The sequence below is a fragment of the Oncorhynchus kisutch genome, linkage group LG14 (assembly GCF_002021735.2).
Source record: "Oncorhynchus kisutch isolate 150728-3 linkage group LG14, Okis_V2, whole genome shotgun sequence".
Classification (NCBI taxonomy): domain Eukaryota; kingdom Metazoa; phylum Chordata; class Actinopteri; order Salmoniformes; family Salmonidae; genus Oncorhynchus; species Oncorhynchus kisutch.
This window is the reverse complement of record NC_034187.2, coordinates 411352-429003: the sequence shown is the minus strand read 5'-3', so window position 1 is coordinate 429003 and position 17652 is coordinate 411352. Positions and strand designations below refer to the sequence as shown.

Sequence of the window (17652 nt, the reverse complement as noted above, 5' to 3'; positions counted from 1 at the left end):
CCCCCTTTCCCTTTCCTTTAATGTCCTCATCTACAGCTTCCATCTCATGGTGGGTTTAACCACAGAGATCCTGTTGGATCAAACCTTTCCTTTAACAAAATGTATCATTTTTTTGGCATGTTGCTAGGATCCAAATGTACAGTTATAACATGTAATTGTATGGTTCTAACCCTCCTCTCCTCCAGAGTCCAGTCAGCAGGAGGACAGAGGTTGATGTTATACTGGCTGTGTTGTTGTTTACACCAGTGTATTTTAACCCCTTCTATCCAGAGTCTAGTGAGCAGGAGAACAGAGGTTGATGTTATACTGGCTGTGTTGTTTTTGTTGTTGTTTACACCAGTGTATTTTAACCCCTTCTATCCAGAGTCTAGTGAGCAGGAGAACAGAGGTTGATGTTATACTGGCTGTGTTGTTTTTGTTGTTGTTTACACCAGTGTATTTTAACCCCTTCTATCCAGAGTCTAGTGAGCAGGAGAACAGAGGTTGATGTTATACTGGCTGTGTTGTTTTTGTTGTTGTTTACACCAGTGTATTTTAACCCCTTCTATCCAGAGTCTAGTGAGCAGGAGAACAGAGGTTGATGTTATACTGGCTGTGTTGTTGTTGTTGTTGTTTACACCAGTGTATTTTAACCCCTTCTATCCAGAGTCTAGTGAGCAGGAGAACAGAGGTTGATGTTATACTGGCTGTGTTGTTGTTGTTGTTTACAACAGTGTATTTTAACCCCTTCTATCCAGAGTCTAGTGAGCAGGAGAACAGAGGTTGATGTTATACTGGCTGTGTTGAATGTGACCGAAGCTGATGCCGGGAAGTACTGGTGTCGAGCAACTAACTTTGTAGGAAAGTCAGAAAACGCCTTCTGGCTCACGGTACACAGACCAAGTAAACCAGGTAAACCCACTATCACTACGACCACCTGGCGTTCCAAGCTGTCTACTGTTGTAACAACCCTCCTCTATCTATCTAACCCATCTGTCTCCCCTCCTCTATCTATCTAACCCATCTGTCTCCCCTCCTCTCTCTATCTAACCCATCTGTCTTCCCTCCTCTATCTATCTAACCCATCTGTCTCCCCTCCTCTCTCTATCTAACCCATCTGTCTCCCCTCCTCTATCTATCTAACCCATCTGTCTTACCTCCTCTATCTATCTAACCCATCTGTCTCCCCTCCTCTATCTAACCCATCTGTCTCCCCTCCTCTCTCTATCTAACCCATCTGTCTCCCCTCCTCTATCTATCTAACCCATCTGTCTTACCTCCTCTATCTATCTAACCCATCTGTCTCCCCTCCTCTCTCTATCTAACCCATCTGTCTTACCTCCTCTATCTATCTAACCCATCTGTCTCCCCTCCTCTATCTATCTAACCCATCTGTCTCCCCTCCTCTATCTATCTAACCCATCTGTCTCCCCTCCTCTCTCTATCTAACCCATCTGTCTCCCCTCCTCTATCTATCTAACCCATCTGTCTCCCCTCCTCTCTCTATCTAACCCATCTGTCTCCCCTCCTCTCTCTATCTAACCCATCTGTCTCCCCTCCTCTATCTATCTAACCCATCTGTCTCCCCTCCTCTATCTATCTAACCCATCTGTCTTACCTCCTCTATCTATCTAACCCATCTGTCTCCCCTCCTCTATCTATCTAACCCATCTGTCTCCCCTCCTCTATCTATCTAACCCATCTGTCTCCACTCCTCTATCTATCTAACCCATCTGTCTCCCCTCCTCTATCTATCTAACCCATCTGTCTCCCCTCCTCTCTCTATCTAACCCATCTGTCTCCCCTCCTCTATCTATCTAACCCATCTGTCTTACCTCCTCTATCTATCTAACCCATCTGTCTCCCCTCCTCTCTCTATCTAACCCATCTGTTTCCCCTTCTATATCTATCTAACCCATCTGTCTCCCCTCCTCTCTCTATCTAACCCATCTGCCTCCCCTCCTCTATCTATCTAACCCATCTGTCTCCCCTCCTCTATCTATCTAACCCATCTGTCTCCCCTCCTCTCTCTATCTAACCCATCTGTCTTCCCTCCTCTATCTATCTAACCCATCTGTCTCCCCTCCTCTATCTATCTAACCCATCTGACTCCCCTCCTCTCTCTATCTAACCCATCTGTTCCCCCTCCTCTCTCTATCTAACCCATCTGTCTCCCCTCCTCTCTCTAACCCATCTGTTCCCCCTCCTCTCTCTATCTAACCCATCTGTCTCCCCTCTATCTATCTAACCCATCTGTCTCCCCTCCTCTCTCTATCTAACCCATCTGTTCCCCCTCCTCTCTCTATCTAACCCATCTGTCTCCCCTCCTCTCTCTATCTAACCCATCTGTCTCCCCTCCTCTCTCTATCTAACCCATCTGTCTCCCCTCCTCTATCTATCTAACCCATCTGTCTCCCCTCTATCTATCTAACCCATCTGTCTCCCCTCCTCTCTCTATCTAACCCATCTGTCTCCCCTCCTCTATCTATCTAACCCATCTGTCTCCCCTCCTCTATCTATCTAACCCATCTGTCTCCCCTCCTCTATCTATCTAACCCATCTGTCTCCCCTCCTCTATCTATCTAACCCATCTGTTCCCCCTCCTCTATCTATCTAACCCATCTGTCTCCCCTCCTCTCTCTATCTAACCCATCTGTCTCCCCTCCTCTCTCTATCTAACCCATCTGTTCCCCCTCCTCTCTCTATCTAACCCATCTGTCTCCCCTCCTCTCTCTATCTAACCCATCTGTTCCCCCTCCTCTCTCTATCTAACCCATCTGTCTCCCCTCCTCTCTCTATCTAACCCATCTGTCTCCCCTCCTCTCTCTATCTAACCCATCTGTCTTCCCTCCTCTATCTATCTAACCCATCTGTCTCCCCTCCTCTATCTATCTAACCCATCTGACTCCCCTCCTCTCTCTATCTAACCCATCTGTTCCCCCTCCTCTCTCTATCTAACCCATCTGTCTCCCCTCCTCTCTCTAACCCATCTGTCTCCCCTCTATCTATCTAACCCATCTGTCTCCCCTCCTCTCTCTATCTAACCCATCTGTCTCCCCTCCTCTATCTATCTAACCCATCTGTCTCCCCTCCTCTATCTATCTAACCCATCTGTCTCCCCTCCTCTATCTATCTAACCCATCTGTCTCCCCTCCTCTCTCTATCTAACCCATCTGTCTCCCCTCCTCTATCTATCTAACCCATCTGTCTCCCCTCTATCTATCTAACCCATCTGTCTCCCCTCCTCTCTCTATCTAACCCATCTGTCTCCCCTCCTCTATCTATCTAACCCATCTGTCTCCCCTCCTCTATCTATCTAACCCATCTGTCTCCCCTCCTCTATCTATCTAACCCATCTGTCTCCCCTCCTCTATCTATCTAACCCATCTGTTCCCCCTCCTCTATCTATCTAACCCATCTGTCTCCCCTCCTCTCTCTATCTAACCCATCTGTCTCCCCTCCTCTCTCTATCTAACCCATCTGTTCCCCCTCCTCTCTCTATCTAACCCATCTGTCTCCCCTCCTCTCTCTATCTAACCCATCTGTTCCCCCTCCTCTCTCTATCTAACCCATCTGTCTCCCCTCCTCTCTCTATCTAACCCATCTGTCTCCCCTCCTCTCTCTATCTAACCCATCTGTCTTCCCTCCTCTATCTATCTAACCCATCTGTCTCCCCTCCTCTATCTATCTAACCCATCTGACTCCCCTCCTCTCTCTATCTAACCCATCTGTTCCCCCTCCTCTCTCTATCTAACCCATCTGTCTCCCCTCCTCTCTCTAACCCATCTGTTCCCCCTCCTCTCTCTATCTAACCCATCTGTCTCCCCTCTATCTATCTAACCCATCTGTCTCCCCTCCTCTCTCTATCTAACCCATCTGTTCCCCCTCCTCTCTCTATCTAACCCATCTGTCTCCCCTCCTCTCTCTATCTAACCCATCTGTCTCCCCTCCTCTCTCTATCTAACCCATCTGTCTCCCCTCCTCTCTCTATCTAACCCATCTGTCTCCCCTCCTCTATCTATCTAACCCATCTGTCTCCCCTCTATCTATCTAACCCATCTGTCTCCCCCTCCTCTCTCTATCTAACCCATCTGTCTCCCCTCCTCTATCTATCTAACCCATCTGTCTCCCCTCCTCTATCTATCTAACCCATCTGTCTCCCCTCCTCTATCTATCTAACCCATCTGTCTCCCCTCCTCTATCTATCTAACCCATCTGTTCCCCCTCCTCTATCTATCTAACCCATCTGTCTCCCCTCCTCTCTCTATCTAACCCATCTGTCTCCCCTCCTCTCTCTATCTAACCCATCTGTTCCCCCTCCTCTCTCTATCTAACCCATCTGTCTCCCCTCCTCTCTCTATCTAACCCATCTGTTCCCCCTCCTCTCTCTATCTAACCCATCTGTCTCCCCTCCTCTCTCTATCTAACCCATCTGTCTCCCCTCCTCTATCTATCTAACCCATCTGTCTCCCCTCTATCTATCTAACCCATCTGTCTCCCCTCCTCTATCTATCTAACCCATCTGTCTCCCCTCCTCTCTCTATCTAACCCATATGTCTCCCCTCCTCTCTCTATCTAACCCATCTGTTTCCCCCTCTATATCTATCTAACCCATCTGTCTCCCCTCCTCTCTCTATCTAACCCATCTGTCTCCCCTCCTCTCTCTATCTAAACCCATCTGTCTCCCCTCCTCTATCTATCTAACCCATCTGTCTTACCTTCTCTCTCCATCTAACCCATCTGTCTCCCCTCCTCTCTCTATCTAACCCATCTGTTTCCCCTTCTATATCTATCTAACCCATCTGTTTCCGCTCCTCTATCTATCTCTCCCGCTCGGTTTCTCCTCCTCTATCTCTCCTTCTCTCTCCCTATCTGTCTCCCCTCCTCTATCTCTCCCCTCAGTTTCTTCCCCTCTATCTCTCCCCCTCAGTTTCCTCTCCTCTTTCTCTCCCTCTATCTCTCCCCCTCAGTTTCTTCTCTATCTCTCCCTTTCTCTCCTCTATCTCTCCCTCACTGTTTCTCCTCCTCTATCTCTCCCTATCTGTCTCCCCTCCTCTATCTCTCCCTCTCTGTTTACTCTCCTCTATCTCTCCCTCTCTGTTTACTCTCCTCCTCTATCTCTCCTTCTCTCTCCCTCTCTGTCTCCCCTCCTCTATCTCTCCCCCTCAGGTTCCTCTCCTCTATCTCTCCCTCTATCTCTCCCTCTCTGTTTCTCCTCCTCTATATCTCCATATCTGTCTCCCCTCCTCTATCTCTCCCTATCTGTCTCCCCTCCTCTATCTCTCCATATCTGTCTCCCCTCTATCTCTCCCTATCTGTCTCCCCTCCTCTATCTCTCCCTTTATCTCTCCTCTATCTCTCCCTCACTGTTTCTCCTCCTCTATCTCTCCCTCACTGTTTCTCCTCCTCTTTCTCTCCCTCTATCTCTCCCTCACTGTTTCTCCTCCTCTATCTCTCCCTATCTGTCTCCCCTCCTCTATCTCTACCTCTCTGTTTACTCTCCTCTATCTCTCCCTCTCTGTTTACTCTCCTCCTCTATCTCTCCTTCTCTCTCCCTCTCTGTCTCCCCTCCTCTATCTCTCCCCCTCAGGTTCCTCTCCTCTATCTCTCCCTCTATCTCTCCCTCTCTGTTTCTCCTCCTCTATCTCTCCATATCTGTCTCCCCTCCTCTATCTCTCCCTATCTGTCTCCCCTCCTCTATCTCTCCATATCTGTCTCCCCTCCTCTATCTCTCCCTATCTGTCTCCCCTCCTCTATCTCTCCCTTTATCTCTCCTCTATCTCTCCCTCACTGTTTCTCCTCCTCTATCTCTCCCTCACTGTTTCTCCTCCTCTTTCTCTCCCTCTATCTCTCCCCCTCAGTATCTTCTCCTCTATCTCTCCCTATCTGTCTCCCCTCCTCTATCTCTCCCTCTCTGTTTACTCTCCTCTATCTCTCCCTCTCTGTTTACTCTCCTCCTCTATCTCTCCCTCACTGTTTCTCCTCCTCTATCTCTCCCTCTCTGTCTCCCCTCCTCTATCTCTCCCCTCAGGTTCCTCTCCTCTATCTCTCCCTCTTTCTCTCCCTCTCTGTTTCTCCTCCTCTATCTCTCCCTCTATCTCTCCCTCTCTGTCTCCCCTCCTCTATCTCTCCCTCTCTGTTTCTCCTCCTCTATCTCTCCCTCTCTGTTTCTCCTCCTCTATCTCTCCCTCTCTGTTTCTCCTCCTCTATCTCTCCCTCTTTGTTTCTCCTCCTCTATCTCTCCCTCTCTGTTTCTCCTCCTCTATCTCTCCCTCTCTGTTTCTCCTCCTCTATCTCTCCCTCTCTGTTTCTCCTCCTCTATCTCTCCCTCTCTGTCTCCCCTCCTCTATCTCTCCCTCTTTGTTTCTCCTCCTCTATCTCTCCCTCTCTGTTTCTCCTCCTCTATATCTCCCTATCTGTCTCCCCTCCTCTATCTCTCCCTCTTTGTTTCTCCTCCTCTATCTCTCCCTCTCTGTTTCTCCTCCTCTATCTCTCCCTCTCTGTTTCTCCTCCTCTATATCCCCCTTTCTGTTTACTCTCCTCTATCTCTCCCTCTCTGTTTACTCTCCTCCTCTATCTCTCCTTCTCTCTCCCTCTCTGTCTCCCCTCGTCTATATCTCCCCCTCGGTTTCCTCTCCTCTATCTCTCCTTCTCTCTCTCCCCTCTGTTTCCCCTCTATATCTCTCTCTATATGTCCCCTGTTCTGGCTCAGTCTGTCTCTCCTGTGCTGCTGAATGGCTGGCTGGTTGATGAGCAGAAACCCCCACTCTCCTATATTAGGGTTGAGCTGAGTTTTGTCAGGTAGCTTGTCTCATCCATTTACCATCTCCTGCCTCAGATCAATAAAACCACAATTTCACACCCTTCATTAGTGCTAGTACTTCAATAGGCTGCCCTCTCCCCCTTCCTCAAACACACACCATGTTATTCCAGCCATATCAGTGTATTTATCCCTCTCTCCCCTCTCCTCAGTTTGACAGCAGTACATGGTGTGGTGGTGACCTCTGGGTGATGGCTTCTCTATGGCTGCTCTGGGTGTCCGCTGTTGTCAGGTGTTGGTAAAAGACCATCCTAGTGGTGTTACAGCAAGCCGACTTGAGCCCGGTGGAATAAGGTCTTCAGTCCTGCTTCCTGTGACCCCTAACCCCTGACCTCTAACCCTAACCCTCTATTCCCATGGTGACTGGTCTAATCTGAGATGCTCCTGATGTTCGGTGATTTTAGTGTTTTGGTGTTTGGTGCATTTTCTCTTGGAGCGTTTGGTTTATGAAATCTCTTTCTGTTCTCCCTCCTCCTCCCCTCCTCCCCTCCCCTCCTCTCCAGACGGCTGGTATAAACACTACGGATAAGGAACTAGAGAGCCTCTTCCTTACCAATGTGTCTTTAGAGGATGCAGGAGAGTATACTTGTCTAGCAGGGAACTCTATTGGGTATGCTTACCACTCTGCTTGGCTCACCGTGCTCCCAGGTATACCCTACCCCTCTCTCTCTCTCCTCTGTCTCATTCTAACGGTTGAATCTCTGAATTTCTGTTTTTATACCTGTGTCTGAAACTTTTCAAATGTAGTTTGATTTCAAGTAATTTATTTACTCAGTGGCACAGTATTCAGCTGAAGAAGCACCACCATCCTAGAGATGATTGTAGAATAGAGACTTCAGTCTGAGTATTGATGATTACTGCTGAACTATGTCCTCCAGCCTCCTAGACTGAACTATGTCCCCCAGCCTCCTAGAGATGCTTGTAGTGTAGAGACTTCAGTATGAGTATTGATGATTACTGCTTTTTAACACGTCAGCCATGCTGAACTATGTCCCCCAGCCTCCTAGACTGAACTATGACCCCCAGCCTCCTAGACTGAACTATGTCCCCCAGCCTCCTAGACTGAACTATGACCCCCAGCATCCTAGACTGAACTATGACCCCCAGCATCCTAGACTGAACTATGTCCCCCAGCCTCCTAGACTGAACTATGACCCCCAGCATCCTAGACTGAACTATGTCCCCCAGCCTCCTAGACTGAACTATGTCCCCCAACCTGCTAAACAATGAACTATGACCCCCAACCTCCTAAACACTGAACTATGACCCCCAACCTCCTAAACACTGAACTATGTCCCACAACCTCCTAGACTGAACTATGACCCCTAACCTCCTAAACACTGAACTATGTCCCCCAGTCTCCTAGACTAAACTATGACCCCTAACCTCCTAAACACTGAACTATGTTCCCCAGCCTCCTAGACTGAACTATGACCCCCAGCCTCCTAGACTGAACTATGTCCACCAGCCTCCTAGACTGAGCTATGTCCACCAGCCTCCTAGACTGAACTATGTCCCCCAGCCTCCAAGACTGAACTATGACCTCCAACCTCCTAAACACTGAACTATGTCCCCTAGCCTCCTAGACTGAACTATGTCCCCCAGCCTCCTAGATTGAACTATGACCCCCAGCCTCCTAGACTGAACTATGTCCCCCAACCTCCTAAACACTGAACTATGACCCCCAACCTCCTAAACACTGAACTATGACCCCCAACCTCCTAGACACTGAACTATGTCCCCCAACCTCCTAGACTGAACTATGACCCCCAACCTCCTAAACACTGAACTATGTCCCCCAGCCTCCTAGACTGAACTATGTCCCCCAGCCTCCTAGACTGAACTATGACCCCCAGTCTCCTAGACTGAACTATGTCCCCCAACCTCCTAAACTGAACTATGACCCCCAGCCTCCTAGACTTAACTATGACCCCCAACCTCTTAGACTGAACTATGACCCCCAACCTCCTAGACGGAACTATGACCCCCAGTCTCCTAGACTGAACTATGTCCCCAATTCTCCTAAACACTGAACTATGTCCCCCAACCTCCTAGACTGAACTATGACCCCCAACCTCCTAAACACTGAACTATGTCCCCCAGCCTCCTAGACTGAACTATGTCCCCCAACCTCCTAGACTGAACTATGACCCCCAGCCTCCTAGACTGAACTATGTCCCCCAACCTCCTAGACTGAACTATGACCCCCAGCCTCCTAGACTGAACTATGTCCCCAAACCTCCTAAACTGAACTATGACCCCCAGCCTCCTAGTCTGAACTAAGTCCCCCAGCCTCCAAGACTGAACTATGACCTCCAACCTCCTAAACACTGAACTATGTCCCCTAGCCTCCTAGACTGAACTATGTCCCCCAGCCTCCTAGATTGAACTATGACCCCCAGCCTCCTAGACTGAACTATGTCCCCCAACCTCCTAAACACTGAACTATGACCCCCAACCTCCTAAACACTGAACTATGACCCCCAACCTCCTAGACACTGAACTATGTCCCCCAACCTCCTAGACTGAACTATGACCTCCAACCTCCTAAACACTGAACTATGTCCCCCAGCCTCCTAGACTGAACTATGTCCCCCAGCCTCCTAGACTGAACTATGACCCCCAGCCTCCTAGACTGAACTATGTCCCCCAACCTCCTAAACTGAACTATGACCCCCAGCCTCCTAGACTTAACTATGACCCCCAACCTCTTAGACTGAACTATGACCCCCAACCTCCTAGACGGAACTATGACCCCCAGACTCCTAGACTGAACTATGTCCCCCATTCTCCTAAACACTGAACTATGTCCCCCAACCTCCTAGACTGAACTATGACCCCCAACCTCCTAAACACTGAACTATGTCCCCCAGCCTCCTAGACTGAACTATGTCCCCCAACCTCCTAGACTGAACTATGACCCCCAGCCTCCTAGACTGAACTATGTCCCCCAACCTCCTAGACTGAACTATGACCCCCAGCCTCCTAGACTGAACTATGTCCCCAAACCTCCTAAACTGAACTATGACCCCCAGCCTCCAAGACTGAACTATGACCTCCAACCTCCTAAACACTAAACTATGTCCCCTAGCCTCCTAGACTGAACTATGTCCCCCAGCCTCCTAGACTGAACTATGACCCCCAGCCTCCTAGACTGAACTATGTCCCCCAGCCTCCTAGACTGAACTATGTCCACCAACCTGCTAGACTGAACTATGTCCCCCAGCCTCCTAGACTGAATTATGACCCCCAGCCTCCTAGACTGAACTATGTCCCCCATTCTCCTAGACTGAACTATGTCCCCCAGCCACCTAGACTGAACTATGACCCCCAGCCTCCTAAACTGAACTATGACCCCCAGCCTCCTAGACTGAACTATGTCCCCCAGCCTCCAAGACTGAACTATGTCCCCCAGCCTCCTAGACTGAACTATGACCCCCAGCCTCCTAGACTGAACTATGTCCCCCAACCTCCTAGACTGAACTATGTCCACCAGCCTCCTAGACTGAACTATGTCCCCCAGCCTCCTAGACTGAACTATGACCCCCAGCCTCCTAGACTGAACTATGTCCCCCAGCCTCCTAGACTGAACTATGACCCCCAGCCTCCTAGACTGAACTATGTCCCCTAACCTCCTAAACTGAACTATGTACACCAGCCTCCTAGACTGAACTATGTCCCCCAGCCTCCTAGACTGAACTATGTCCCCCAACCTCCTAGACTGAACTATGTCCCCCAGCCTCCAAGACTGAACTATGACCTCCAACCTCCTAAACACTAAACTATGTCCCCTAGCCTCCTAGACTGAACTATGTCCCCCAGCCTCCTAGACTGAACTATGACCCCCAGCCTCCTAGACTGAACTATGTCCACCAGCCTCCTAGACTGAACTATGTCCACCAACCTGCAAGACTGAACTATGTCCCCCAGCCTCCTAGACTGAACTATGTCCCCCAACCTCCTAGACTGAACTATGTCCCCCAGCATCCTAGACTGAACTATGACCCCCAGCATCCTAGACTGAACTATGTCCCCCAGCCTCCTAGACTGAACTATGACCCCCAGCATCCTAGACTGAACTATGTCCCCCAGCCTCCTAGACTGAACTATGTCCCCCAACCTGCTAAACAATGAACTATGACCCCCAACCTCCTAAACACTGAACTATGACCCCCAACCTCCTAAACACTGAACTATGTCCCACAACCTCCTAGACTGAACTATGACCCCTAACCTCCTAAACACTGAACTATGTCCCCCAGTCTCCTAGACTAAACTATGACCCCTAACCTCCTAAACACTGAACTATGTTCCCCAGCCTCCTAGACTGAACTATGACCCCCAGCCTCCTAGACTGAACTATGTCCACCAGCCTCCTAGACTGAGCTATGTCCACCAGCCTCCTAGACTGAACTATGTCCCCCAGCCTCCAAGACTGAACTATGACCTCCAACCTCCTAAACACTGAACTATGTCCCCTAGCCTCCTAGACTGAACTATGTCCCCCAGCCTCCTAGATTGAACTATGACCCCCAGCCTCCTAGACTGAACTATGTCCCCCAACCTCCTAAACACTGAACTATGACCCCCAACCTCCTAAACACTGAACTATGACCCCCAACCTCCTAGACACTGAACTATGTCCCCCAACCTCCTAGACTGAACTATGACCCCCAACCTCCTAAACACTGAACTATGTCCCCCAGCCTCCTAGACTGAACTATGTCCCCCAGCCTCCTAGACTGAACTATGACCCCCAGTCTCCTAGACTGAACTATGTCCCCCAACCTCCTAAACTGAACTATGACCCCCAGCCTCCTAGACTTAACTATGACCCCCAACCTCTTAGACTGAACTATGACCCCCAACCTCCTAGACGGAACTATGACCCCCAGTCTCCTAGACTGAACTATGTCCCCAATTCTCCTAAACACTGAACTATGTCCCCCAACCTCCTAGACTGAACTATGACCCCCAACCTCCTAAACACTGAACTATGTCCCCCAGCCTCCTAGACTGAACTATGTCCCCCAACCTCCTAGACTGAACTATGACCCCCAGCCTCCTAGACTGAACTATGTCCCCCAACCTCCTAGACTGAACTATGACCCCCAGCCTCCTAGACTGAACTATGTCCCCAAACCTCCTAAACTGAACTATGACCCCCAGCCTCCTAGTCTGAACTAAGTCCCCCAGCCTCCAAGACTGAACTATGACCTCCAACCTCCTAAACACTGAACTATGTCCCCTAGCCTCCTAGACTGAACTATGTCCCCCAGCCTCCTAGATTGAACTATGACCCCCAGCCTCCTAGACTGAACTATGTCCCCCAACCTCCTAAACACTGAACTATGACCCCCAACCTCCTAAACACTGAACTATGACCCCCAACCTCCTAGACACTGAACTATGTCCCCCAACCTCCTAGACTGAACTATGACCTCCAACCTCCTAAACACTGAACTATGTCCCCCAGCCTCCTAGACTGAACTATGTCCCCCAGCCTCCTAGACTGAACTATGACCCCCAGCCTCCTAGACTGAACTATGTCCCCCAACCTCCTAAACTGAACTATGACCCCCAGCCTCCTAGACTTAACTATGACCCCCAACCTCTTAGACTGAACTATGACCCCCAACCTCCTAGACGGAACTATGACCCCCAGACTCCTAGACTGAACTATGTCCCCCATTCTCCTAAACACTAAACTATGTCCCCCAACCTCCTAGACTGAACTATGACCCCCAACCTCCTAAACACTGAACTATGTCCCCCAGCCTCCTAGACTGAACTATGTCCCCCAACCTCCTAGACTGAACTATGACCCCCAGCCTCCTAGACTGAACTATGTCCCCCAACCTCCTAGACTGAACTATGACCCCCAGCCTCCTAGACTGAACTATGTCCCCAAACCTCCTAAACTGAACTATGACCCCCAGCCTCCAAGACTGAACTATGACCTCCAACCTCCTAAACACTAAACTATGTCCCCTAGCCTCCTAGACTGAACTATGTCCCCCAGCCTCCTAGACTGAACTATGACCCCCAGCCTCCTAGACTGAACTATGTCCCCCAGCCTCCTAGACTGAACTATGTCCACCAACCTGCTAGACTGAACTATGTCCCCCAGCCTCCTAGACTGAATTATGACCCCCAGCCTCCTAGACTGAACTATGTCCCCCATTCTCCTAGACTGAACTATGTCCCCCAGCCACCTAGACTGAACTATGACCCCCAGCCTCCTAAACTGAACTATGACCCCCAGCCTCCTAGACTGAACTATGTCCCCCAGCCTCCAAGACTGAACTATGTCCCCCAGCCTCCTAGACTGAACTATGACCCCCAGCCTCCTAGACTGAACTATGTCCCCCAACCTCCTAGACTGAACTATGTCCACCAGCCTCCTAGACTGAACTATGTCCCCAGCCTCCTAGACTGAACTATGACCCCCAGCCTCCTAGACTGAACTATGTCCCCCAGCCTCCTAGACTGAACTATGACCCCCAGCCTCCTAGACTGAACTATGTCCCCTAACCTCCTAAACTGAACTATGTACACCAGCCTCCTAGACTGAACTATGTCCCCCAGCCTCCTAGACTGAACTATGTCCCCTAGCCTCCTAGACTGAACTATGTCCCCCAGCCTCCTAGACTGAACTATGACCCCCAGCCTCCTAGACTGAACTATGTCCACCAGCCTCCTAGACTGAACTATGTCCACCAACCTGCAAGACTGAACTATGTCCCCCAGCCTCCTAGACTGAACTATGTCCCCCAACCTCCTAGACTGAACTATGTCCCCCAGCCTCCTAGACTGAACTATGTCCCCCAGCCTCCAAGACTGAACTATGACCTCCAACCTCCTAAACACTAAACTATGACCCCTAGCCTCCTAGACTGAACTATGTCCCCCAGCCTCCTAGACTGAACTATGACCCCCAGCCTCCTAGACTGAACTATGACCCCCAGCCTCCTAGACTGAACTATGTCCCCCAGCCTCCTAGACTGAACTATGTCCACCAACCTGCTAGACTGAACTATGTCCCCCAGCCTCCTAGACTGAACTAAGTCCCCCAGCCACCAAGACTGAACTATGACCTCCAACCTCCTAAACACTGAACTATGTCCCCTAGCCTCCTAGACTGAACTATGTCCCTCAGCCTCCTAGATTGAACTATGACCCCCAGCCTCCTAGACTGAACTATGTCCCCCAACCTCCTAAACACTGAACTATGACCCCCAACCTCCTAAACACTGAACTATGACCCCCAACCTCCTAGACACTGAACTATGTCCCCCAACCTCCTAGAGTGAACTATGACCCCCAAACTCCTAAACACTGAACTATGTCCCCCAGCCTCCTAGACTGAACTATGTCCCCCAGCCTCCTAGACTGAACTATGACCCCCGGCCTCCTAGACTGAACTATGTCCCCCAACCTCCTAAACTGAACTATGACCCCCAGCCTCCTAGACTTAACTATGACCCCCAACCTCTTAGACTGAACTATGACCCCCAACCTCCTAGACGGAACTATGTCCCCCATTCTCCTAAACACTGAACTATGTCCCCCATTCTCCTAAACACTGAACTATGTCCCCCAACCTCCTAGACTGAACTATGACCCCCAACCTCATAAACTGAACTATGACCCCCAGCCTCCTAGACTGAACTATGTCCCCCAGCCTCCTAGACTGAACTATGTCCCCCAGCCTCCTAGACTGAACTATGACCCCCTGCCTCCTAGACTGAACTATGTCCCCCAGCCTCCTAGACTGAACTATGTCCCCTAGCCTCCTAGACTGAACAATGTCCCCCAGCCTCCTAGACTGAACTATGACCCCCAGCCTCCTAGACTGAACTATGTCCCCCAACCTCCTAAACACTTAACTATGACCCCCAACCTCCTAGAAGGAACTATGACCCCCAGCCTCCTAGACTGAACTATGTCCCCCATTCTCCTAAACACTGAACTATGTCCCCCAACCTCCTAGACTGAACTATGACCCCCAACCTCCTAAACACTGAACTATGTCCCCCAGCCTCCTAGACTGAACTATGTCCCCCAGCCTCCTAGACTGAACTATGACCCCCAGCCTCCTAGACTGAACTATGTCCCCCAACCTCCTAAACTGAACTATGACCCCCAGCCTCCTAGACTGAACTATGACCCCCAACCTCCTAGACTGAACTATGACCCCCAACCTCCTAGACTGAACTATGACCCCCAGCCTCCTAGACTGAACTATGTCCCCCATTCTCCTAGACTGAACTATGTCCCCCAGCCACCTAAACTGAACTATGACCCCCAGCCTCCTAAACTGAACTATGACCCCCAGCCTCCTAGACTGAACTATGTCCCCCAGCCTCCAAGACTGAACTATGTCCCCCAGCCTCCTAGACTGAACTATGACCCCCAGCCTCCTAGACTGAACTATGTCCCCCAACCTCCTAGACTGAACTATGTCCACCAGCCTCCTAGACTGAACTATGTCCCCCAGCCTCCTAGACTGAACTATGACCCCCAGCCTCCTAGACTGAACTATGTCCCCTAACCTCCTAGACTGAACTATGTACACCAGCCTCCTAGACTGAACTATGTCCCCCAGCCTCCTAGACTGAACTATGTCCCCCAACCTCCTAGACTGAACTATGTCCCCCAGCCTCCTAGACTGAACTATGTCCCCCAGCCTCCAAGACTGAACTATGACCTCCAACCTCCTAAACACTAAACTATGTCCCCTAGCCTCCTAGACTGAACTATGTCCCCCAGCCTCCTAGACTGAACTATGACCCCCAGCCTCCTAGACTGAACTATGACCCCCAGCCTCCTAGACTGAACTATGTCCCCTAGCCTCCTAGACTGAACTATGTACACCAGCCTCCTAGACTGAACTATGTACACCAGCCTCCTAGACTGAAATATGTCCCCCATTCTCCTAGACTGAACTATGTCCCCCATTCTCCTAGACTGAACTATGTCCCCCAGCCTCCTAGACTGAACTATGTCCCCCAGCCTCCTAGACTGAACTATGTCCCCCAACCTCCTAAACACTGAACTATGACCCCCAACCTCCTAAACACTGAACTATGACCCCCAACCTCCTAAACACTGAACTATGTCCCCCAACCTCCTAGACTGAACTATGACCCCCAACCTCCTAAACACTGAACTATGTCCCCCAGCTTCCTAGACTGAACTATGACCCCCAACCTCCTAAACACTGAACTATGTCCCCCAGCCTCCTAGACTGAACTATGTCCCCCAGCCTCCTAGACTGAACTATGACCCCCAGCCTCCTAGACTGAACTATGTCCCCTAGCCTCCTAGACTGAACTATTACCCCCAGCCTCCTAGACTGAACTATGTCCCCCATTCTCCTAGACTGAACTATGTCCCCCAGCCTCCTAGACTGAACTATGTCCCCCAACCTCCTAGACTGAACTATGACCCCCAGCCTCCTAGACTGAACTATGCCCCCCATTCTCCTAGACTGAACTATGTCCCCCAGCCTCCTAGACTGAACTATGACCCCCAGCCTCCTAGACTGAACTATGTCCCCCATTCTCCTAGACTGAACTATGTCCCCCAGCCTCCTAGACTGAACTATGTCCCCCAGCCTCCTAGACTGAACTATGTCCCCCAGCCTCCTAGACTGAACTATGACCCCCAGCCTCCTAGACTGAACTATGTCCCCCAGCCTCCTAGACTGAACTATGTCCCCTAGCCTCCTAGACTGAACTATGTCCCCCAGCCTCCTAGACTGAACTATGACCCCCAGCCTCCTAGACTGAACTATGTCCCCCAACCTCCTAAACACTGAACTATGACCCCCAACCTCCTAAACACTGAACTATGACCCCCAACCTCCTAAACATTGAACTATGTCCCCCAACCTCCTAGACTGAACTATGACCCCCAACCTCCTAAACACTGAACTATGTCCCCCAGCCTCCTAGACTGAACTATGTCCCCCAACCTCCTAGACTGAACTATGACCCCCAACCTCCTAGACTGAACTATGACCCCCAACCTCCTAAACACTGAACTATGTCCCCCAGCCTCCTAGACTGAACTATGTCCCCCAACCTCCTAGACTGAACTATGACCCCCAGCCTCCTAGACTGAACTATGTCCCCCAACCTCCTAGACTGAACTATGACCCCCAACCTCCTAAACACTGAACTATGACCCCCAGCCTCCTAGACTGAACTATGTCCCCTAACCTCCTAGACTGAACTATGTCCACCAGCCTCCTAGACTGAACTATGTCCCCCAGCATCCTAGACTGAACATTGCCCCCAAACCTCCTAGACTGAACTATGTCCCCCAGCCTCCTAGACTGAACTATGTCCCCCAGCCTCCAAGACTAAACTATTGTTTCCAACCTCCTAAACACTGAACTATGTCCCCCAGCCTCCTAGACTGAACTATGACCCCCAGCCTCCTAGACTGAACTATGTCCCCCATTCTCCTAGACTGAACTATGTCCCCCAGCCTCCTAGACTGAACTATGTCCCCCAGCCTCCTAGACTGAACTATGACCCCCTGCCTCCTAGACTGAACTATGTCCCCCAGCCTCCTAGACTGAACTATGTCCCCTAGCCTCCTAGACTGAACAATGTCCCCCAGCCTCCTAGACTGAACTATGACCCCCAGCCTCCTAGACTGAACTATGTCCCCCAACCTCCTAAACACTTAACTATGACCCCCAACCTCCTAGAAGGAACTATGACCCCCAGCCTCCTAGACTGAACTATGTCCCCCATTCTCCTAAACACTGAACTATGTCCCCCAACCTCCTAGACTGAACTATGACCCCCAACCTCCTAAACACTGAACTATGTCCCCCA

General features: G+C 50.3%; 1 protein-coding gene across 1 annotated transcript in view; it reads left to right on the top strand.

Annotated features, from left to right (window-relative positions):
- The window catches only part of fgfr3 (fibroblast growth factor receptor 3), a 229702-nt gene that overhangs the window by 172596 nt on the left and 39454 nt on the right, over positions 1-17652 (top strand). The window contains 1 exon segment of the mRNA XM_031787620.1: positions 7303-7447. Coding sequence (XP_031643480.1) covers positions 7303-7447 — 145 coding nt within the window.